This window comes from Labrus mixtus, chromosome 6 (assembly GCF_963584025.1).
Source record: "Labrus mixtus chromosome 6, fLabMix1.1, whole genome shotgun sequence".
NCBI lineage: Eukaryota > Metazoa > Chordata > Actinopteri > Labriformes > Labridae > Labrus > Labrus mixtus.
The window spans coordinates 29,586,675-29,610,676 of record NC_083617.1 but is presented as its reverse complement, the minus strand read 5'-3'; the positions used below and the strand labels follow the sequence as shown (position 1 = coordinate 29,610,676).

Below are 24,002 nucleotides of genomic sequence, written 5' to 3'. Positions count from 1 at the left end.
TAGCTTCTCTACATTTTGCAACTTTACAGTTTGTGCTGTTGGTCATAAGTTAGTGGCCTGTAGGCTGAATGAATTTATCCCAAATGATCAGCAAATTAAAGGGGCGTGCCATGACACCTGACACTATACACTACGGTAAAGAAAGGAAGAGGACCCTACATTGTTGTGCTGTAATTAAGCCTGTCTTGAGTTCTTGCATGTTCTTCTTGTAAATATTAGGTTCAGTCACTTTCCTAAGTTCCACTAAAATTAAACACAATGTCAACTTACCATCTTTAGTCTATAAGAGAGTAAGGGCTTATCCTGGCAAGGCCATTTATTCCAGCCTTCCCCACGTGTAAATGGACATGTATCCAGGAATTATTATTATTATTATTATTATTATTATTATTATTATGATGTGCAAGAAGATCACACCAGTCGCACCTCGGTCGAACACCCATTGTATGATATAAATGTGATCTAGTGCTATAGCTGTAGTAAACCAAAGAAAACCTCTGTTGTCAGAAATAACATCCACACATCAACCAGTTGTTTAAAAAAAAAAAAAAAGCCTGCACATTAGCCTAAGTCTAGATCAACGTAATCAGTAACAGTGTTGTCAGCTGCCTGGCTGAAAGTCTAAAGGAACTTAAAAATGGACAAAACAAAGTTTTTGCAGCATAATGAATTATTTTTTACCTCGTGATGTTGTACTGAAATAATTAACTCTGTGAAAACAGCTAAAGTTACTTTCAAATGTCAGCCTGCTTTTTATATTTTAGAGTTAAAATGAGTCCAAGGAAAACAGTTTTTGAATGTTTCCAGATGAGAGCTTCATCTGTCAAACAGAAAACCGACTTTAATGTTTGCAACACGGCTCTTTGAAAGCAAGAATAGCTCTATGAAAGTACATCCACTAAAAGCCTCAGATTGATAGAGTCTGACAATATAACATAACGCATAACAACATCTTTAGTATGTTGCTGCACCTTTCTACATTCCTTGGTGTTTTAAATTACATTTTAAAAGTCATCCTGAGGGTTAGACAAGAATGTGTTAAATGAATAATCTCTGTGAAGTTAGCTGCATATAATAGTAGTATCTGCTCCTTTACTGTATGTTTAGTATCCATTTTCAGCTTGAATTGTATCGATGGTCACTTAAAGTCAGGCTGTGGTTGTATGTAGTAGAACAGTGGAGAACAAAAAGGAGGAATGTATGTAACCACTGTCTATTTGCCTTAACATCTGGTGGAAGACATTGTCTATGAACTCAAAGTCCTATCTTGAGTCTCAAGTTGCAAGTTGGAATTTAAACAGTAACTAGGACATAGAAGAGGAAGTCTTGGTGTTGTCTACACTGAAGCGCCAAACTATTGACCACTTACCCCCATGTGCCAAATCAAAATGAGAGGATAGCCAGTGGGTTGTGAGACTGATCCATCAATATTGTTCTCAAAACCACAATTGTTAAATTTCTGGTTTTACAAGAGAAGAATTCAAAGCATTTTGATCATTATCCTGGAAACATAAATGTATGTGCCCAAACCTCAATTAAATTCATGTAAAAGTTGTAGAGACATTTTATTCTGGATTGAAAGTGTTGAACCAACCAACCATGTTGCCATGCCTGTCAGAACAAGAGATGATAAAAGGGTTGCATACTGGCTAGAGATGAGGATTGAAACCTGGTTCTATTCAAAACCCCGTCTGGCCGGCTCCACCGGACTGGGAAACAGCTTCTTCCACCAAGCTGTCAGGAAGCTTAACTCTCTCCCCTCTCTTCCTTCCCTCCCCTCTGCCCCCACGAACACTGGACGTTGAAACCCCCTCCCGTTTGCCACCAAGAACTCTGGACTAATAACTCTGAAGCTAACTATTCAAAAGTACACTCAGTTTACTGCACATTGCACAAGTTTACAGAACTCTGGACTAATAACTCTGAAGCTCAGTTTACTGCACATTGCACATATTGCACATTTCAAGTTTACTTTTTCTTTAAATTTTATTTTATTTACCATTTTGTTTTGTACCTTTTGCACTATTTAGAATGTATTACTGTAAATATTATTTATCTTATTTTACCTTATTTTATTTGATCTATTTTACCTTATTTTATTTGATCTATTTTACCTTATTTTATTTTATCTTATTTTACCTTATTTTGGTTGTATTGCACCGTGGGACGGAGACAAACGCAATTTCGATTCCATTGTATGTCTGGCATATTTTGAAATTGACAATAAAGTTGACTTTGACTTTGATCAGTAACATTTGAGCTTCAAGTCTCATTGGTCCTATAACGTATCATTCTTTCTGGAATCAAGTCACATCACTGGTGCACAAACATACATTACATTGCTTGTCTAATGAAAGAAAGGATAAGGAGGAAGCCAATGATTTTTTTTTTTCAAAATAAGTTCTTGCATGGGGAGAACACAACTTCCATGGCCCTGCATATCAGCATTGTGCATCAAACTAAACCAAAAAGCAGCCTTTGATTCTCTTGACATTAAAAACCCTGACAAGCTCACCCAAACTTTCTGGCAAGGTGTGTTAGTTTAAAATAGTAATTGGATGTTGAAATGTGTGTTGAAGTCGGCAAGATTACCTAAACGAGGTGATCGAAGGTTCCATTACATCATGATGTGTTAGTGGGGGGGGTAGTCAGCAGTAAAATGACTATTAGGCTAAGGTTAATAAAATGTCACTGTGATGTGTTCAAATGTCAAGAAAAAGAAAATGTAGGTTTTGGCAAGAGACTTAAGTAAATAAGTTGGAGAAATGGGATTGTTTTCCTAGCTATTACCAGCTCTGTGAGAAACAAATTACCGCCCTGTCTTCCCACCAAATAATAGAAAAGTGTTAATGGTGGTACGGTTGAAGGTTCTGATTGTTAAGGAGTCTTAATAATGGTATCAATATCCATAAAAAACTGATGATCCCCATACATAATCCTAACATAGAGAAATAAGACAGCCTCTCTACATTTGCTGGACAAAAGGTGAAATATTACAATAAATCAAAGCCAAACTTCTTCTTTAAGATGTTAGATGATGGTAAAATCTGGCCCAGTTTTCTTCCTTTCCCACTCGAGCCACCTCCCTGCAGAATGAAACATCCAGTGCTAAAGGTTACACAGACATGTTGCATGTAAATTTCCCTCTCCATATCCATGCTCAGTGGATATCTTCATTAATCTTGAATAGGAATGAAAGTGTGTGATTTCTCATCATGTATTATACACCAGCTCCCTGCTTCTTTCTCCTGCCGGATAATCTCTCTCTGTCTGCGTGACGGTGCCTTCATCGAGGCCGAAGTAATAATCAGATGAGATGGAAAGAAAGGGATGGAGGAGACATGCAGCTCCAAGAGGCAGATAAGAGAACAGGCTTTCATTCTCCCTCACCTTCACCTCCATGTTCTGTTGGTCTTTTGAATGTGTCTCTTTAAGGCCTCCGTTCTCTGGACCGGGTCTATGAAGAGAGCAGCCCTTCTCAGTGCTTGTGGGTGGTGATAAAAAAAAAAATCTCTGTCCTGTTTTACAGTGCTCAAATGCCAGTCTCTGTTGTCGGAGCATAAAAACCTGGCAATCCAGTTCCATCTGGAGTGTGTCTACACCAATCTGACTTACTATGAGTACAAGCCGGCTAAGGAACACATCAAGAAGGCCGAGGAGCTCTCAGGGCTGGATATAAACATGACTGGTATGTACAGCTGCATCAGTGTATGGGATGAATTGAGTCATTGAGATTGCACTCAGACAAAGGAGGATGTCATGCCTTATGATTGTCTTCCTGAGGTACCTGGACTGAATGCTTAAACTGATTGTTTCTGATCAAACAAGGTGCTCTTGGCAAACGGACCCATTTCCAGCAGAAGTACTTAGCTCAGCTCATCTTGGAGGTCAAGAGAAAGCAGGACCAACCCCACCAGACTGGGGATGAGGCCAGTCCCACCCCCACCCCCACACCTCTGTCCAGGCTGCCCAAGGTAAGAGTTTCTGTTATTCCCTTTCCTCCTTGGAAGCCCCATTTATCGAGCTTGGATCTTTGATTGTTCATTTGGTGGATTGTAGAGCTCTGCCTCAGCAGAACAAAGAAAGCAAATCAAACAAAACTTCACTATTTCTTCCTGTAACTCAAGAGTTAATATTCAAATTCTAACATTATTTCATACAAAAGTCTAATCCGGTGAGATGATAAGGTGCTGACATTTTACAAACCAAGACGGTTTCAAGGTCATTTTCACCTTTCAGGCCAGTATCCCCATACAGGCTCTGGCAATCTAATATCTTGGGCTAACTCGTGCCCAGGTGTACAAAAGATTTAATCCGGATAAGAACAATCTGTAATTGGTAAAGCAATTATAAACTACACAGGATCACATGCCCATCTCCCTTTAATTCCGTTTTTTCCCCAAAAAAACGTGGTTGGGTCAACCTGATCCAGGTACAGATTTTAAGGGCGGGGATGTTGCTGGATACGTATCTAGCATCTCCGATGCATTCAAATCTATATTGATGGGGCATCGGTTGTCTAGCTGTTTGCTCGCACGGCCCAGATTTGAGTCCTGGCGGCTGTTGCTCAGTTGGTAGAGTCATCGCCTCTCAACCGGAAGGTCGATCCCCAGCTGAGCAACATATCCGATGTGTTCTTGGGCAAGACACTTAACCCTGAAGCTCCCGCTGCTTCAGTGGCGGTGTATGAATGGGATTAGTTACTTCTGATGATACTACATAGTGATCACTACCATCAGTGTGTGAAAGGGTGTGAATGGGTGGGTGTTACATGTGGTGTAAAAGTGCTTTGAGTAGTCGGAAGACTAGAAAAGCGCTATATAAGCGCAAGTCCATTTACCATTTCCCGTAGGTTATTCTCCTCCCTCTCTCTCTCAAATTTCCCGCTCTATCTATGGCGCCCCCACCAGTAGTTTTATCCCTACCAGCATCTGAATTGTAGAATTGTCAATTTGACTGAAAATAAAATGAGCCTATAAAATGCAAATATGTTATATATTTCAAGTCATATTAAAAATATCATGTACTTTGTAAATATGTTGTTATTTTTCCAACTAAAATGTTTTCTTACATTTTCCCTGTAACCCAGTCTGAATTCAGCCCTCTACTGGGGTCAGCTTTATTCAGACTCTTTGGATCAAATAAATAGTTATCCTATCCAAACAACAACACAAACTGAAGAGTTTATCCAGATTAAAAACAGGAATGGATTAACTGAGTTTATCTGAATATGTGATCTTGTTGGATTACTTTTAATCAATGGACCGTTGAAAGAAAACCTTATTGATTTTGGCTCCAACATCCATTTGGACTATCAAATGAACTAATCAGAATTTGGTAGCTAGGGTCAAGGTTACTGACGCCTCTAGTTTAATTGACCCATTCCTTATTTCTCCCTGTAGTTCAACATCATGGTCAGGGTAAATCTCAGATCCAGGTGTTTGAGATCATGGCAGCCTTTTCAGCTGCCCAGAATGTACAGTTAGGGCAAATAATTTGTAATACCTAGCATCATCAGTAGAGGGAGATGTCCACCTCTGGACCCTTAATACCATCTGGAGCCTGTTGCTACTGTTGACCCACTTGAATAATCATGTGTTACTCTGCACCATTCAACTTACTTTCAAACCATATGCAGGATGTCATGGTGGTTTCATTTCCAGTGGTTTGGTGATCAGGTTAAGCCTGAGCTTCTTCAGGTTCAGTTATCTACTAAGTCTTTTTGCTGAAACAGGAAAGTAAAGAGCATCTTGGTCTTAGAAAGCAGGCGCCCAAACTAATTTGTTACAGCAGTAAAAATAATCCCCCCAAAAAAGTGCACACACAACTTATCAAAAGAGAAAATATACATACAGGAGTGAATTGGTTCTCAAAGTAAAATAATTCTATGACAAAGGGACTTTCGCAAGGAATCAAAGAGGAAGGGATGAAGCCAGTGTTCAGCCCACTGTCTTCAAATCTAATAATTACATTTATAAACTACTATATACTAGCAACAAACCAAAAAGGTTGTTTTTTTTAATTAAATTTTTTATTTTTATTTGTCTTTTTATCCCTGGAAAAAAACATGTTACCAGTCAAGCCTTCCCCTTTTAGGAGCATAGCCTTGTGGGCTTGTATGCTAGCATGTTTGTTATAGGTAGTGTTGTAATCAAGACCACACTAACAGAGACCAAGACATAGCCGAGACCAGAGCGCTCTGAGACCGAGACAAGACCAAGACATTTAGGGCGCAGTCACACTGGTAATCCGTACCGTGCTGTACTGAAGCACTATTGCCCCCCTCCTTCACGGCCTGCGGTCACATGGCTCAAAGACAAACCGGGCCTAAGCATGGTTATCTCTTGTACATAACTTTGTAATGCACAGGGCGCTGGTGGCGCAATGGTTAGTGCGCACGCCCCATGTATGGAGGCTGTCGTCTCAAGCAGGTGGCCCGGGTTCACATCCCACCTGTGGCTTCTTTCCCGCATGTCGTTCCCCTCTCTCTCTCCCTGATTTCCGAGTCTATCCACTGTCCTATCTATCCAGGGGTGGAGCAGTGATTTTAAACGTGTGGGTGTTCTAATGCTAGTATATTACCACCCTCTAGCAAATCAACACATTCTGGTTCATTTAATGTTGTTAATAATGTTAATGTTAGCTGACACATCATACCACAAGACAAAGTTACAAAAGATTATAAAACTGCTCTTTGTGATGCTTTTATTTAGCTTTTCTTATTGCCTTATGCCTCAGTCTCTTTATTTCCTGTCTTCAAATATAATGTGCTTTTATTTTGAAAAACTGCAAAGGGGACTTCCGCTACATCGTAAAGTTACAGGAGTAAATAAATACAGCTAAAATAACAACCAAGAGGAGAAAATGTTACACGTTGTTTTGTGAGGTGGATTTGTCTTAAAAACATTTGTTTGGGTGACTAACTATCTTTCAGAAGGATGCTAACATGTATCCATTTGTTAGCTCTGAGCTCTGACTCAACCAGTGATGAGTGACAGGAGGATTAAATACACGTAACTTTACCCTGCTTCAACTGTAACCAAACAGCTACGATTGGCTTAATTGTCACTTAATAAATCTTACTTGACCAATAGGTTTTCATCAATGACTCCACTGGTAAAAAGTGTGGGGGATGAAATTATGTTTCAGTGAAAGTGTGGATGTCGCAACACCCACAACACCCACGGGTGAGACGCGCCTGTATCTATCCATTAAAGGCATAAAAAACAACAACTTTGTAATGCAGCACATACATGGCTTTATGTTATTATGAAGCATGTTTACAAACAGATGCACTCGATAAAAAAATTAAAAAAGGGACGCGCAGTCGAGTTCGCGTCTGCACGTTGGAGAACAACACAGAGAGCATGACAGCTACTCTACTGACTTTGTGTCTTATTTTGAGTCATTTTAATCCGATACAGACAGAACACTCTGGATTTCTACATAACAAAGGCTGTCAACGTTGTTTACCCGCGTGCTTGTGCTTGTGCATGAACTGTACCATGCTGAAGCACACCTCTCCGAAGCGTGCCAAAGCCAAGGAAGTGTACCGTGCCTGTCACACTTGTCAAACGAACTGGACTTCAGGGGTGAAGCATGCTTAGGCACAGTACAGATTGCCAGTGTGACCGCGCCCTTAGGGATAGAGACCAAGTCAAGACCAATATCACTGAAAAATCATTTCAGTGGTCTAGAGACCAGTCTTAAGACCAAGACCGATTTCCAGTACTAATACAGTACACTACTTCTATGTGTATGTTAAATAATATATCAATTAACCAATTTTTATTTATAAAGTGGCAATTCATAAAAGATGTTACCTAAAGACACGTTACAATACTGCAGATTCAAACTAGTGAATTTGATGGACATGGACGTAGAAGAGAAAATATAATCATAATGAGGTGAAATGCCAAGTGGATAAAGCTTGTTCTAAAACGAGCGGAACCTTTGGTTGGAGTTGGCCTGCTTTCTGTTAGACAGGCAAGTGCCAAAAGCTGGTGGTTAGCTTGTGAAAGTATAGAGGTGCTTGCAGTGTAGGTACAAGCAGTAAACATAGACACTACGTCCTCCAGTGAGTGTTCGCTTCTGGGGGGCGATAAGCCCAGGAGGAGGGGCCCAGTTTGAATGTTGTGTTTACAAGCTGAGACGAATGCAACATTACCATGACTTCTCACAAAAGGTATTTCATTGTTAGTTTGCTAGTTAACAGCTACGATAGCCTAGAGCTAACTAAATCCGCCTAAAGGACACAACTGTCTTAATGCTATGTGGGCTGGATCACAGCAAGGGAAGAATCCTAATGAACTTAGTTCAAATAAATGAGCAATGGTGGTTTGGACACATTAGAAAACAGCGAGTGACTCTAGTGTTTTTGCACGTTTGAGACATTTTATATTGATCATTTTTCTTTATTATGTTATTTCTTATCTGTTTATTTTGGTTTTTTATCTGCTCACACGTAATTCTATACAAGGGCTTGGCTCTCAATGATTTTTAAATGTAGATAAAGACATTGATGAAAATAATATTTACGTTGGATAATTCCCCCGGCTTTGTTTTGAAATGTGGCACAGTGTTAACAATGCAACTGATAAACATCTTTTCAACTGAAATAACTAGGGCTGGGCAACGATTAAAAGTTTTAATCGCGTTAATCGCATGAGTTCCTGTGATTAATCGTGATTAATCGCATTGTTATACGCAAAATCCAGTAATGAATTCAAAAGTAGTGTATAGCGCACTTTTATTGTAAATGTACTTCTCAACTTAAACAATGTAGTCAAAGCAAATAAATACAAAACTAAAGCTTATTGCATTCGTTGCAGTCTGGACGCAGAGTGGTGTGGGTCTCCTCTCTGCTCTCTGACTGACAGCCTGTGAGAGCTTTTGGAAGGGGGAGGGGCTCACGGCAGCACCCGCTGCTCGTTGAGGACAGTAACTGCAGAGCAATACGTGCTTTCACGTCAGTTTCTTACACCAAAAAAGTCTCCAATAACACCAGAAAAAGTCGCTAGATTTGTCGCTAGTAGCTGTTGACAAAAAAAGTCACCAAGGGGGTTTGGAAAGTCGCCAGATTTAGCGAGAAAGTCGCCAAGTTGGCAACACTGTTTCTCCTCTTTCCTGTGAGCACCGCAGCAGACATGCGCAGCAGTAAGCAACATGCGAGGCTCGCTCACGATGGAATTTTACAAAATAAAAGCCAGTGAGCAACAGACTTTCACAATAAGAAAATACATAATAAAAACTGCGTTAATGCGAGATAAAATAATTGTCGGCGATAATTAATTAATGAGTTAACGCGAAAATAACGCGTTAACGTGCCCAGCCCTAGAAATAACAAAACTAAACACAAAGTGTGGCCATGGCCATGTTGATATCCTCGGGTAAAACATGCAAATCATGTTATTCTTTTTAAAAGGAAGTTAAAATAAAATATGGATAGATTCAGTTACAAAATGTCCCTTCCTTTCTCTGTCAGTACACTGTGTTTCTTTTTGTGTGCATCACGTTAGACTCTGACAACTCATTTGTCACGTGTCGTTTGAAAAACAAATCATTTTGTTGCTCTGAATTACTACTTGTTTGGCATTTCGCACAGCTGCTTGGTTAAAGCGGCGTACACAGACCATGTCAACCACTTCATGATGAAGTGCTGGTCCAACGCCCACCACAGGGTGCTGACACGTACACTGTCCAACCAGCAGAAAAGAGAAGAATGGTCATTGTTTAAATGTTTCATAGTGCTCTCAGAGGAATAGATGTGCTTTTGAGAGTTTCTTTTAAGCCCATACACCTTCAAATAATCCCACACACCCTCACAGCACGGTGATAGTCTAATTTCCCCCCGTCATGCCTCATAAATCTCTCATTCATCCCTTCTGTGCATTTTCTCTCACGCGTTCTATTTTGGGTACCTGCATGGTCAATCACTCCCCTGCAGACTCCTTTAGTCCTCCTCGCAGTGCATGCTATTATCCAATATACTTTCATTCTTTGACTGTGAAAAATGTATAATATTCAATGTGCAAATAAAGGCTTAAACATCTCAAATGTAACTGGGTGAACCCTGAAGAAATCCTCTCACAGCAGCCATTATCAATAAAACCATTATCAACATTAAAATCAAGAAAACTAGGAATTTACTAGCAACTAATTTTCCTGTTGATTGAACACAAATTTAGATTCTGACCCTGAACTTGTCCAAAGTCAAACAAATGGTCAAAATTGAGCCCAATTTATTATGCACGGCTAAACACTGTATCACAGCATCTGCGGGTAAACAATGTCAAATTGGTTTGTCATATGTGGCTGACGTTAGCAGAGCTAGCAGTGGTTATGTGCCTCTTTAACCTGGCACAGCCTACATACAACTTATCTTTGAATTTAAAAAAACTGCCAAATGACTCTGCACAATGAGATGCTATCCATCCTCTGATTACATCCTGATAGTAAAATGTTAGAGCAGTATGCAAGTTGCCATCAACCAGAGCTACCACTCCGGCTAGTAGTGGGCAGCTGGGGTACAGTTTGTAGTCAACATCTGACTGGCATAGTGGCCCTAAATTAATACAATTATTTAATTACTTTGACTGATTCGTAATTCAGCTACTGACTTGCGAGGGTGTCGGCTCATAGCCCTAAATACACTCCCCACAAAATAAAAACATTGGCAAATTGACACATAAAACTTTATGTACAGGGGAAAAGGTATCATAGACCATGAACAGTCAGCATAGCTTACAAATTACTTTTCCTTTCAAGTAGAACTAGAGATTGTTCTCACACAGGAAGTTTACACCCTGAATTCTATTTGTGCACCAAATCAATGCAGAGCCTATGTCGTAGCCTATGCATGTGGTTGTAATGACCATAAAAACTTGTTTGCTGGTACCTCTGAATTACTTTGAAAATACACCACGACAAAGCCATTTTCTGCCAGCCTCTTTATGTTCAACAATGGCAATTCAAATTGAGGATATAATGTTGAGGTGGAGCTTTACAATGTAATAATACTACTACAATAGAGAAAATATGCATGCAATGTTGCACATAGGCATTGAGACTTGCAAACATCATCTGATTTTGTGGTTTATTTGAAAGCCACCAGCCTTTAACTGCAAACAAACCTGCATCGAGCAAACCGTCTCCTGAGGTTTTGCTGCAACATTACCAAGCCGATTAATCGCAGTATTTGTAGTCCACTTTGCAGCGTGATGTAGTTCCATTTTGGGAAATATTCACCTCAGGCTACAGCATAGATTTTATGTGTAAATCAGGCTTTGGTTTGAATTTAGTGTTGTGCTGAAGAACTCAGGAATGAGGTATTTGTCCCTCTCAAGTGTACTCCCAGAATTCTGCTGAAGAGTGTCTGTGGTACTCTGTGTTGTGGCCGTGGCCCAGCTCCAGTTCTTTGTGCTGTGCTCAGACCACTAATACCCTCATTACTGGAGGACAGGGAGTAAATGAGCTCAATCAAGACTGTCATTAACCAGGCTCACTGCATCCTATCTAGGATGGATAGAAGGAAAGCAGAGAGGAACGCAGAAGGAACTCTTCATCACTGGACAATCAGAATCTCTGCCAGCAGGGATATTTGGGCCTTTTTGTCGCCGCAGGTCTGACTGGACTTGGCACTCTGCTGTTATTGTAATGGAAGCAAGTTTGATCCCGAGTTCTTGTTGTTGCTGCCAAACCAAATTGTCACAGAGTAGGGTTTGGATTGAGTTTTCTCTGTCTGCATGAATGCACTGTATTTTTGCCAAAAGTAGACCAGAGGAATGCACTTGACTGTTTTTGACTGGCTTTAAGTGCACATTTGGGTGATCCAAGGATCCTCCTGTCAAAGTTATCCTGAACCCCAAGCTGCTCATGAAATGTATAAATGTACGAGTGAGTGTGAGACGAGCTTGGAACTGTTCTTGGATAACAGTTAACTATTAAGGGGAACAAACATTGTGCTGTACAGGTAAACATATCGCTTGAAACAAAAAGGCACGTTATGTTTCCTCATAATCTTTACCATCTCATCATCTACAATCCTCTACTTATTATGCAGTCAATAGAGAGATAACAGTATGCTAAATCGATGGGGAAGGACAGATCTTTAACATACCTGTAACATAGCATAATAATAGTCCTTATAATAATCATATCCAGGTGACTTCACTCCTATAGTTAATCACAATTTATAGTAATTTACAAATACATACCAACTACACATTACCAATATTTTCATACTATTTTTTGCCATTTTTTGTCTCTAGAGTAGTTTCAACTATCTGTGACTGCTGTGTGCTGACTCCATTTGTGATTTCTCCCTTTCAGGACTGCAGTCTGGGTGATGACACCGTACTGGATAAAATCAATTTAGCGGAGCCAGATCAGTATGAGCTTCCTGACCTCAATGGCGAGGAGCAGGTTGTCATCCTTGGCCTCTGGTAAGTCCTCTAACTCATAGCTAAGAAGTGTTTCTGCAGCTCTCTGTTAAATCAGTTCATCCAAGCTTTTAAATCAGAAAGAGGGTTGTATGTGTTACTTACACAGAAAGTACATTACCTAGTTTATCTACAAATAGTGCTATCTGAAATGTTTGAAATGTAACTTTGGAATGTCTTACAAGAACTTGAGGGTTATATGTCTTTCAGTAGAAACCCTCCAAGCTATAACACTGCAATCACTTCTGACCATCCTGTACATTCATGTAAACCACTACTTCTAAAGCTGGGGATTAAAGTTTAAATATAAAGCTATAATGAGGGTAAAATGGATTGTAAGATTGACTGGTGGGTTGGTGCAGCACCAGCAGTAATGCGGGCACTCTACCCAAGTATCCAGGAATTGCTTACCCTTGAAGCCAATTTTAAGCCAACATGGTGGCCAAACTTGGTATTGCACATGAGACTATTGGGCAGCTTACATTGGGGAAGATATACCTGTAAATCAGCAGATCATTTATTTTTAAGGTAGATCAACTTCCCCAAATAGGAACACTTAAATGCCCCTAAAATGATTCGGTTCTTAAAAGTTGTGAAATGCTATTAAAGCCAAATTCAGAGATTTTGTAGACATAATGAAGTGCCTCCAATGCTATATGCATTCTGTATTACATACATGACTGTGCCAGATTGTTGCGGTGAAGAGGGAGCTGAACCTGATGGGAAGCTTTTGGATTGACCTGTATTTTCACCTGAGGTAAAGAGCTTTGGGTAGTAGTCACTGAAAAAATTAGATTGCTGTTACGAGCAGCCGAAACAAGTTTCCTCCAAAGGTTGTCTAGCCTTAGCCTTAGAGATAGGATAAGGGGCTAAGAAATCCTGAAGGAGTTCAGAGTAGAGCCGCTGCTCCTCTATAGAGCTAGGAGGAGGTGATTCAGGCATCTAGTATGCCTACTCCCTGTTGGACTTTACAGGGCATGTTCAACTGGGAGGAGAACACTGTAGACACAGAGATTGCTGGAGGGATTATATATTCTATCTGGCCTGGAAACTCCTCACAATCCCCCAGGAGGTGCTGGAAAATGTTGCTGGGAAAAGGGATCTCTGGGTTGACTTGCTTAGCCTGCTCCGCAGTCGAACAAGTGGGAGAAAATGGATGGATGGGTATAGAGCTATTTGATTCAAAAAACATTTTCAGTGGTATAATTTGAAAAACAATATTTATTTCCAGTAACTGAAAGGTAGAAAACTGCTGCGCCATTTACTTAAGAAAATCTGCATAAATGAATTAAAAAAAGGTAGGTTGAAATGATGTGCTTTGATGACTCAGGTCATAACAAACATTCAGCTCCATCCCCAAAGGCGGTGCACTTTTAAAAGGGAAACAGTGACTATTTCAGGGGGTAATTTTATGCTCTGATCTTCATTTAGACAGGTCTCAGTGGTACAAACACACAAGTTCCTTAAAAGGTACCTCATTTAGAGGAAAAAAAAACGTGTTTAAGTGAAAAACTTGAAGTTTGCAGCTCTGGCAGGGCTCCCAGTAACGCTTGTGTCAAGAAAATATCTTCCTTTAAACAACCCAACTAACTCTTAACTTTTCTACCATGTTAGTATTTGATAAGCAGTCACTTGATTCTTCTGTTTGCTTCTGTGTTATATGTTGAAGGACTCCAGGAGTCAGTAATGTAATGCAGTAAGTAAGCAGAACAGACAGTCACATCTCAGTAGAGTGATTGCGGGTAAAATGGGCTTATGATTGGCCAGTTGTGTTTTTCAGAGTCATAAGAAGGTTAAGAATCACACACATTTAGCAGTTATTTACACAGAAGTTATTTCTGAGTCTCATGTTGAAGCTTTTTAAAATTCTATCAGTAAATAAAGTCTAGAGAAAGGTGTCAGCACTTTCTTTTTCTCCTCCGGTTGTTTTTCTGCAGACCTTATTTCTCACTTTGTGACCTTTTGTTTCCCTCTGGATTCATGGTTCACCTCTGGTAAATTGTGAACTTGTTTGTAGTGGTGCTTTGCTCCTGAAAAAGGGTGAATAGAAGACATTCAACACGATATAAAAACCATTTAGCTTCATGGCAAGTCAGTGATGAATTCCCATGCTGCCGCTGGGAGAGGAGGGGTCAGGTGAAGGTCAATGGAGCAGTTAGTGAGATTGTGAGGAGATGATTGATGAGCAGCAGGTCTGTCTAAATTAACTTTAGATCTCCACACCTGCACACAGCTCTTATACAATATCATAAATTACTATCTTATCTTCATAAATTACTATTACCATTTCATAATGGAAAACATTCACTTGTTACAACCTTTCTGTATTAAATCTTAATACTTGTATTTATAAATAAGATGATACAGATACACACCTGCTGAATTAGGAGAAATATGTTAATATACTGATAACCTAAATTCTATTGGCAGAGCGAACATGGTTTCTGTGCAGTATGGGAGAGAATACAATTAAATATGTCATTTTCATATTTGATTAATTATGTAAATGTATAAAAAAGAAAATTAGTATGGAAATCTCTGAATTTCATATCCTTTACATGATGCTTTATCACAGCAGCACATACAGGAACACTACGGCGGCTTTCAGTAGCAGTTACCGCTTCCTTATGCAGTGGTGTTTGACGTAAAATCCAGTGTTTCCAAGGCAACCATAAATATATTGTCTGTCATTGCGGCTCTGTCATGGCAGCCGCTACAAAAGACACAGACTGTTACAACTATAAAATGAAGGATTTCTCTGGGTTTGATCACTGTTGGAAATATTAGAGGTAATGTAAACACTCAACAAAAAATATATACAACATAGGTTAAGTCATTTTTCTATTCATTTAGTTTTGTGTTGTAAAATTCTACATGTTATACCTTTAATACTTGTTTATAAAAATATAAGAGCTGAATATACTTTTAAAGCAGTTATATACACAAAGTACCAATGATGCCTGTGTTATTATGTGCAGTGGCTAAAAAAGAGCTTAATAAGTCCATCAGACGGATGATTGAAAAATGTGACAAGAATGTTGAAGGTGTAGACAGGGGTTTAGCGTAATGAGGTGACTTTGAGGGTCAGCAACAGTTTCCGTGTTTGGAGTAAGTGGACAATTTAGCAGACACACAGTGCTTTCAAGAATTTTAATTGCCTCTTCATTGTCAGTGTGCTTTGTATTAATGAGAGAACATCCGAGGATGTGATTTCCTTTTATTAAATTTTTAGCCAAGGGCTTAAAAAGTTGAAGAGTCCCTGGTCAGAAAGATCAGAGAATTGAGTTCTCCATGGTCCTTTTAACTCTGGGAATGTGACCTTGGCTGGATTCTTTTTTCTGCCTGTATAGTTAAGCCTTGATGTTAGGATAATTTAAAAAGCTCAAACTACCTTCTATACTTGTCATGAAATTATGTCTAACTGACGGGCTTTATAAATCAATACATGGAAAAACTCAAATCACCGTTTGTCCAAACAGTCTCAACTGTGACTTGTTTGTTCACTTAAGTTTCCAGGTTTAGAAGTGAACTAAAAAATGAAGCCTAAAAAAGGCCCTGGAAAAAGTCAGGGCACAGTTTTTTCCCAGAGAAATATATTCAGATATTGTTTTTTTCTCCTACTAAATCATCAAAAAGTTTAATTTTCCAAAGACAAAATGATTCTCAAAAAGTACTAGAAAACGTAATCACCACCACAACCAAAAAACAGAGCAAGCACAACAAACATCAACACCACAACCACTGCCATAGCAACTACCACCATAGCAACTTAGTCAACCACCAGATCCACCACTTCAGCAAACACCACTTAGACCAAAACTACCACAACCATTACAACATACACCATCAAAACATACACCACCACATCCACAGACAATCCCCACCACAATACAAAAAACCACAGACACCACAACCACTGTAACATACACCTTCACGTCCACAAACAATCACAACAACCCCAACCATATAATCCACAACCAGCACAGTAGCATCCACCACCAAACACAACCATACCAACCCAACAACCACCAACATAGAAACCACCAAAACCATTACATCCACCACTTCAGCAAACATCACCTAGACCAAAACTACCACAACCATTACAACATAGCCCGTTACAACATACACCACCACATCCACAAACAATCCCCACCACAACCAAAAACAGAGCGAGCACCATAAACATCACATTCTAACCACTACAACATACACCACCACATCCACAAACAATCCCCACCACAACTATAACCATCACCGTAGCACCCATCACCAAACACAACCACAACAACCCAAAATCACAAACATAGCAACCACCAAAACCTTACCACTACAACCATAACATCCACCACTTTAGCAAACACCCCTTAGTCCAAAACTACCACAACCATAACAACATCCGCCACCACATCCAGAAACAACCACAACATACATAAACCACAACCAGCACCGTAGCAACCACCATCAAACACAACCACACCAACCCAACTATCACCAACATAGCAACGACCAAAACCTTTCCACTACAACCACATCATCCACCACCACATAAACCCCCCAAATCTCTACAACCACCACAACACATACTGCAGCACAACGACAACCAACAATTACAACAACCTGATTAACAAATAGAAATTCAGTTTGAACTTTTGAAACGTTTTTGAGAGAATAAAAAAAAGTTTGTTACTTTTCTTGCCTCCCTTGTGAATCTTTCCTTGTTGCCACTTATTATAAACTATTATACTTACTGAGAACATTTTTATAATTAAGTTAGTTTGAACAGAGGCTGTCCAGGGATCCATCCATGTAAATATTCTACTATGACAAATAACGTAATGATTTTAGTCTTCACAGGTTATGTGATTACTTGATCCTAACTGAATCCCAAGTTCAGAACTGGGAAGAAGCAGACCGAATTGTCCCTTGGTTGTCATCTGCTTTCAGTTCAGATTGGAATGAAGTGTTTGGTTAATTTGCAGTTTATGATGCGAAGGATTCTCTTGCAATAATGTGCATTGCTGACCAGAGGTCAGCTAGTGTGCAAAGGGGTACTCTGCAAACCTACAAGCATTTGTGGGTCTACCACACTCATAAACACACAGATTTATAGCCCTTTAAAAAAGAACAGTCAGAAAAGTCATCTTTTCTCCCATACTTCCTTCTGTTATATAGATTTGTCAACTATTTGTTATCTCCATATTGGACTCTTGAATTCCTTTCCATTGCTGACCTGCACACTGTCAGGTCTCTTTGTATGCGTATTTATTCACCATTGAGGGCTACCTGGAGGATTGAGTGTTAAGGGGTGAATAGTATAAAGGACTTAGTTAACTTCTTATATTATATCAACCTGTCTGCATTTTAACATAGCGTGCCTTTCCAAGAAATGGAAATCTCCCTGAAATTCTAATCCTTTAGTCTGGAAAGGAGTCAACCTCCTGGAGCCAAAGCCTGACTCTGACAGCAGCTGCACTTAAACTTAACAGGATTTTCTTCAACAGTGATTCCACCAAAGCTTTTAGTATTTCATCTTGAAGTACTTTTAAGAAATGGCAAGGTAGCAATATAGAGGCAACCAGAAATGAACTCTCTCTTGTTGTGTTGTGCTGTTGTCCCCCTGCATGTATCTCTAAAGCTGCATCTTGTGCTTGTGTTTAATAAAGATAAGCCTAAAAGTACTTATTTGGATCATGTTCGTGCCCTTAGTCTTGATTTGTTTGTACACATTTTTGACCAAGAGGTTTGTCTTACAGCACTGACTTCCAGAAGAATAACCCGGTGCATAAACTGACTGCGGAGGAACTCCTTGCCTTCACATCTGTAAGTGATTCTTTTTTTTTTTCTCAAGGTAGATGCCATATCATCTTATTTCTTTACCCATTTATCATTAATACTTTCCCCTCTACTGCCTTGACATTTAAACCCTAGTTCAAAGCAGAAACCCGCCTCTTATATTGTTGCTGCAGCAAACTGAAGAAAACAACGTCCAAACAAAAGCACCGAACAAAAATGATAAAATGACTCACTTTAAAGAGAACTGCAGGAAAGCAGAGTGGAGGAAAACAGAACCATAAATCCATGTTGACAACCCCACATACTAGCTCGCTATTTTTATGAAAGCAGTTAGAACTTCCTTACGAGCTGAAAACTGCTCGTCAGGTACTTTTTCAGTGCCAGAGAAATAAGAAATATAAGTTATCACAAACACACTGACCTACTATCTTTGGTCACTGCTTTTCTCACACTTTGGTTTATTATGGAATTATTTTTCACCTTGAGGTACAGCTTCAGAATGCTTTGTACTCAGAAAAAAAGGCTCTGATCAAAATGTGTTAGTAATATTAGTAATAATAGTACATTAATATTATTTGGAAATATAAACAGGAAATCGGAATGCCTACATTAATGCTCTACATCGGTTCCAATATTTTAAGTAGGTATTAAAGTAAAGTGAGCGAGTTGTTAAAGCAGAATGGAACCCCAGCCAGGTGTGCAGGAGCCCAGTGTGTGGAGGGGCCTTGTCTCACCTTGAAGGGGTTCCTCCACTATAACAAGTCAGCAGTCAGCAGAAAGTCCCAAACTACCAAGGTGCCTGGAGAGTGTAAGGCTTGAAGAGGTCAAAAAGCTCCAGCAACACTTGTAGAATGTAGATCAGCTTTATTAACTTTATTGTATTTTGGGATTAACATTAATCACACTGATCAGACTATCGGCTCTCATTCCCTTTCAGGGCGCACTCACACTAGGAAATCAGTACTGTGCCCACGCACGCTTCACCCCTAAAGTCCAGTTCCTTTGACTAGTGGGAGTACCCCGATACGTGCTCAAGCACGCTTTGTAGAGGTGTGCTTCGACATGAAACAGTTCATGCAGGAGCACAAGCACGCGGGTACACAACGTTGATAGCCTTTATTATGGAGAAATCCTGGAGTGTTCTGGCTGTATCTGACCAACATGACTCAAAATAAGCCACAAAGTAGCTGTCATGGTCTTCGTTTTGTTCTCCGATGAGCGGATGCGGACCCGGCAGCGCGTCCCTATTTTAATTTTTTTATTTTCTCGAGTCCTCCTGTCTGGTAAAGTAAGCGTGCTTCATGATCATGTCAATACATGAATGAGTTGTATTATGACAGTATGTACAAGAGGTAACCGTGCTCAGGCCCGGTTGGTCCTGGAGCAGTGTGAGTGCAGGCCAGTGGGGGAATTGGGAAGGGGGGTGGGGCAACTTTGCCTATTGTGATTGCGTCCTAAGTCGGTCAGCAGGGGGAGCTCTACAGCTTTTGGCTTAACTTCTCAAAGCTCTTTAGCTGTTTATTCTTTATTCAGTTTATGGTGAAAATACAGAGCCAGCACTTTCACATTGTGTGCAAAAATATCACTTCTGTATTAGAACGGCAAAATGGGGAATTCTTGAACTGAATTTTGTTTCATCTGGGGGAAAAAAAACACATTTTAAACACCAGTACAAAAGTATTGTCCATGTGCATCAATCCCCGTATTAACAGCATGCATGACAATGTTGTTGCAGCAGCTGTTAGATGCCTAGAGGATGCAGCATCCAGTGGGTGAACCGGTTACCCTCAAGCTAAGGTGAAAGCAAGGTTGCCTCATTGCTTTCCTGATCCTCACTGTTATTATCACATGTACCACATGAGAGAGCAGGGCGGGGCACCTTTTTGTAACAGCTGTTCTTTTCCCGTCACTCTTAACTCGGAGATCTGATCACAAATTGCTAAACATTGTAAGACAAGCCAAGCTCCTTCTTTTCTACAGCTTTGAGCTTGTTTGGAGACGCTCCCCTGCTCCAGAGACGTAAGAGAGCAGTAATGGGATAGCTCACTTGGCTGATTCTATGACACTCCTCTGAAAGAGCTGTGACGGTCCATTCTAATGAAAGCGCTTGGCAAGCAGGAACTTTACAGGACAGGAAATTAAAAGAAAAAAAAAAGGGATCCTCAACGGCTTACCGAGGGGCTGGTATAGTCTTGTGCCTACACTTTCTGTTGCCTGCAGAATAAAAATGTCCCTTTTCTAAAAAAATTTAAACAATTCTAACTTCATGAGTTGCATAGTATCATATTTATCTCAGAAGTCATCAATACATCTATGTTGTAAAAGCAAAGAACAACCCAACTGGTGAGACAATCCTTCAACTCTTTCTTGTTTTCATGTCGGGGAAATGATGTACCTCAAATCTGTGGGTTTGACACAAACACCACATGATAATATCAAGTTGCTATAGGGTCTTTGAATTTGATCATGTAGGTAGCATATACAACAAGACACAACAAGTCGGGATGCAAAGGTAGAACATTGCTGTCTGTGGTTTTCATGCCCATCATCCTAGTTTAATGGTGTCTGGATTGCAGGCATGCAGGCTTCCAGGTGGTGGGTGCACAATGCAGTAAAGTTCAGGTTTATTTTTTTCTAGCATTTTAAACCATGTTAGATAAGTTGTATAAATTTGTATTGTATAAATACATTGTATAATTGTATAAATTATAATTGTATGTATAAATTGTATAAATTGTATAAATCCCATGTTTTATAACGGAAAAGTATTACAATATTTGCTACGTCATACTAAAAAGTAAGACTATATAACTTTTGAACACCCCCCACGCCAAGCACATTCTTGTTCAAATAGAAATGAATGCCTTAGCTAATCATTAGCAACTGATGTATTTGCCTTGTCTAACTAATTTTAATACGACATAAACAACGCTAAGACTTTGCCTGAAGTTTGCATTTGTCATATTGATGAAGGGGCTGTCGGGTGTGTTTACCTAATTTGATTAGCGATAAAAGCAATGTGGTGCTTTGGAGGGAAATAGCAAGGTTGACCTGTTGGTTCTCCTCTTACCAACATCTTTGAATTGGGTTGATTTCTATACATTTAAGAACAGAGATTTATGTTCTTCTCAGGGTGACTTTTGGTATTGCTTAGTTTACAATACAGGCAGACCAGAGCAAAAAAAAAAGGGACGCGCAGTCGAGTCTGCGTCTGCACAGTGGAGAACAACACAGAGAACACAAAATCTGCTTTACTGACTTTGAGGCTTATTTTGAGTCATTTTAGAGAGATACACCATAATGAAGGCTTTCCACGTTGTGTGCTCGTGCATGAACTACCGTGCTAAAGCACACGTCTTCCAAGAGTGCCAGGGCCAAGGAAGTGCACTGTGCTTAAACATGGATCAGAGCACTCACACTAGTCAAACAAACTGGACTTTAGGGGTGAAGAGTGCTTAGGCACGGTACAGATTACAGTGTGAGTGCGCCCTAAGTCTACAATCCTACAATTAATTTTGTCGCTTTTATCTAAAGCGACATACATCAGAGAGTAAGTACATCACAAGCAAGGATTTAGAAGGAAACAGCATCAGTAAGTGCAAACAAACAGCTTTAAGTCCAATTGGACACACAGGAGCTGACAGGCAACGCACAGTCACACCTACTTTCTGCTTTACAAAAAAATCTGACCAAAAATGATAAAAGTGAATTTACACATCTTACAATCATTCATGATGCATCACATCACCTCAGAGGAACTGTTGCTCTGTTTTTATGAAAAATCTATTTGTCCTCATGAAACTTTGCCAAAGTCTAATTGTTGTGTCCTCCATTTTTGGTCAGCAAGTCCAACATACTTGTCTAATCATCCATATTTTTGTTAATGGCTCTATCCGAATGAAAACAACATGTTTGTGGCCAGGAATGGTATTCAGCCTGTTTTGTGCTCATCACTTTCTAAGAAGTTGGATTGCGGTTATCCATGCATTCATCCACCCAGCTGTGAGCTCAGTTTGAACAATGAGCTGGCAGCATATGTTGTCACTGTGTGGGATGAGAAAGCTGCAGGCAGCTGCTGGCTCTGTGAGCAGGCATCTTCCCAGCCTACATGTAGATCCAGGAATCTGCAGGCTGGTTAGATGGTTGTCACATGTCTGGCTGTCTTCATCAATGCGCCGTGTCGATCCCCCTTCCAGGCATCTGTCCGTATCCTTAAACGTCTGCTGCTGGTATCATGGGTTCATTTAATGAGACTGCCCACCACCAGGTCGCACTGTCGTTAGTGATTCCTGAAGTAAAAGGTCTAGAACTGCAGTTTAGTCCGTCAGTATAAACCTTGGAATCAACTCAAGCTGCTCAACTCAAGAGTCCCTAAAGTGATCAGTTCTGAATGATCCAAAACGTCACTGACTGCCTGACATACATGCTCTTTGTAAGTGTTGATGATTTCTCTTTTTCAAAAAGTCTCTCAAATTAGTTTTCTGTTGTTGTTGTTGTTGTGGTTGTTTTTGTGCTGTATCTCAAACTGACCTACCTCTGAAGTGAAATCCTGTCATACTGTTTACCGCAGACTGCAGAAAAAGCAATCAGCACAGTGGGGACAACACTACTTATTAGGGCACGAGCAGAGAATGGGCCTTAAAACACTTGTATGCAGCGAGTGTAGAATTTAGAATTTTGGAATGGGTTTTGTCCTTTGGAGGTCGAAACAGAGGAGTTACAGGGGCGAGACAGTATCATTGGAGCGCAGCGCTCTGTGTGTGTGCATGTCTGAATGTGTGTATGTGGAGCTCATGCTGGGCCATGCTTCTGCAATGCTGAAATGCAATGTGCATTCACAGACTGGTACAAGAATATTAAGCTGTCACTGAAACAACATGAATGTACAAAGACGACTGAGCTTAGTTACAGCGCTCTTGTGGAAACACAATGAATGGGCTACAGTGATTGTTTGCTGCATTTTGCTGGTTATTTTGTTTTTGTTATAGATCTCTGCATTCTTGTCCATGTTTCCATCATCACCAGCATTACAGGACGCTAGCTTTTCATATCCAAGTCCTTCACTGAGAGCCTTTTTTTTACATACTCAATAACGACATCCAACCTTTGTGTGGGTGTCTCTTTTCAGGTTTAATTCCTAGCTGGCACGTGTGTTGCACAAAAACACACCACAATGGGAATTAATTTGCCTTTCTTGAGGGCCATATGGAGGTAGATTTTCTTATAAGCCTTTTCACCCACAGTTTTCATTGATTTCATTTGTTTTGAATATTATCTCTGAAGATATGTCACAAGACATTTCTCTCGTGGGTGGCTGTGGCTCAGTGGTAGTTGTCTCTCAATAGGAAAGGTTCATGTGTTGATTCTCCTGTAGTCCACATGTCAAATGTCTTTGGATGAGACATTAAATCTCTAAATGGCTTTTGAGTGGTATAGCTAGAATGTGTGTATGAATGCACATGAAAGGTTAAGTTGTCACTGTTTGTTGTGATATTTTGTGAAGGACTTGTGTCCTGTGCTCTGTGAAAGGTTATATATCAATTAAACGTTGACTGACTTACTTTACTAAAAGGCGCTATGTACTGTCAGTGCAGTCCGTTTACCTTTTACAACATGCATGAAAATAACACAGGTTGTGTTATCCTCTAAGGGAAAACCTGGGCTGTCAGACTCTTATAGTTTCTCTCCAGATATGTTACCAAGATGAGATCAATAGAGTTTAGCAGATTGCAGAGGGTCCAGTAGGAAAAGACAGATGGTTGATTT

At 40.0% G+C, this 24,002-nt stretch overlaps 1 protein-coding gene across 2 annotated transcripts in view; it reads left to right on the top strand.

Moving 5' to 3' along the window:
- ttc27 (tetratricopeptide repeat domain 27) overlaps positions 1 to 24,002 on the top strand; it is a 102,310-nt gene that overhangs the window by 26,335 nt on the left and 51,973 nt on the right. For both annotated transcript variants that reach the window (XM_061040825.1, XM_061040824.1), the window contains exons 6-9: positions 3,530 to 3,688; positions 3,829 to 3,974; positions 12,331 to 12,443; positions 18,197 to 18,263. In XM_061040825.1, coding sequence (XP_060896808.1) covers positions 3,530 to 3,688; positions 3,829 to 3,974; positions 12,331 to 12,443; positions 18,197 to 18,263 — 485 coding nt within the window. The remainder of the gene's footprint in view (positions 1 to 3,529; positions 3,689 to 3,828; positions 3,975 to 12,330; positions 12,444 to 18,196; positions 18,264 to 24,002) is intronic.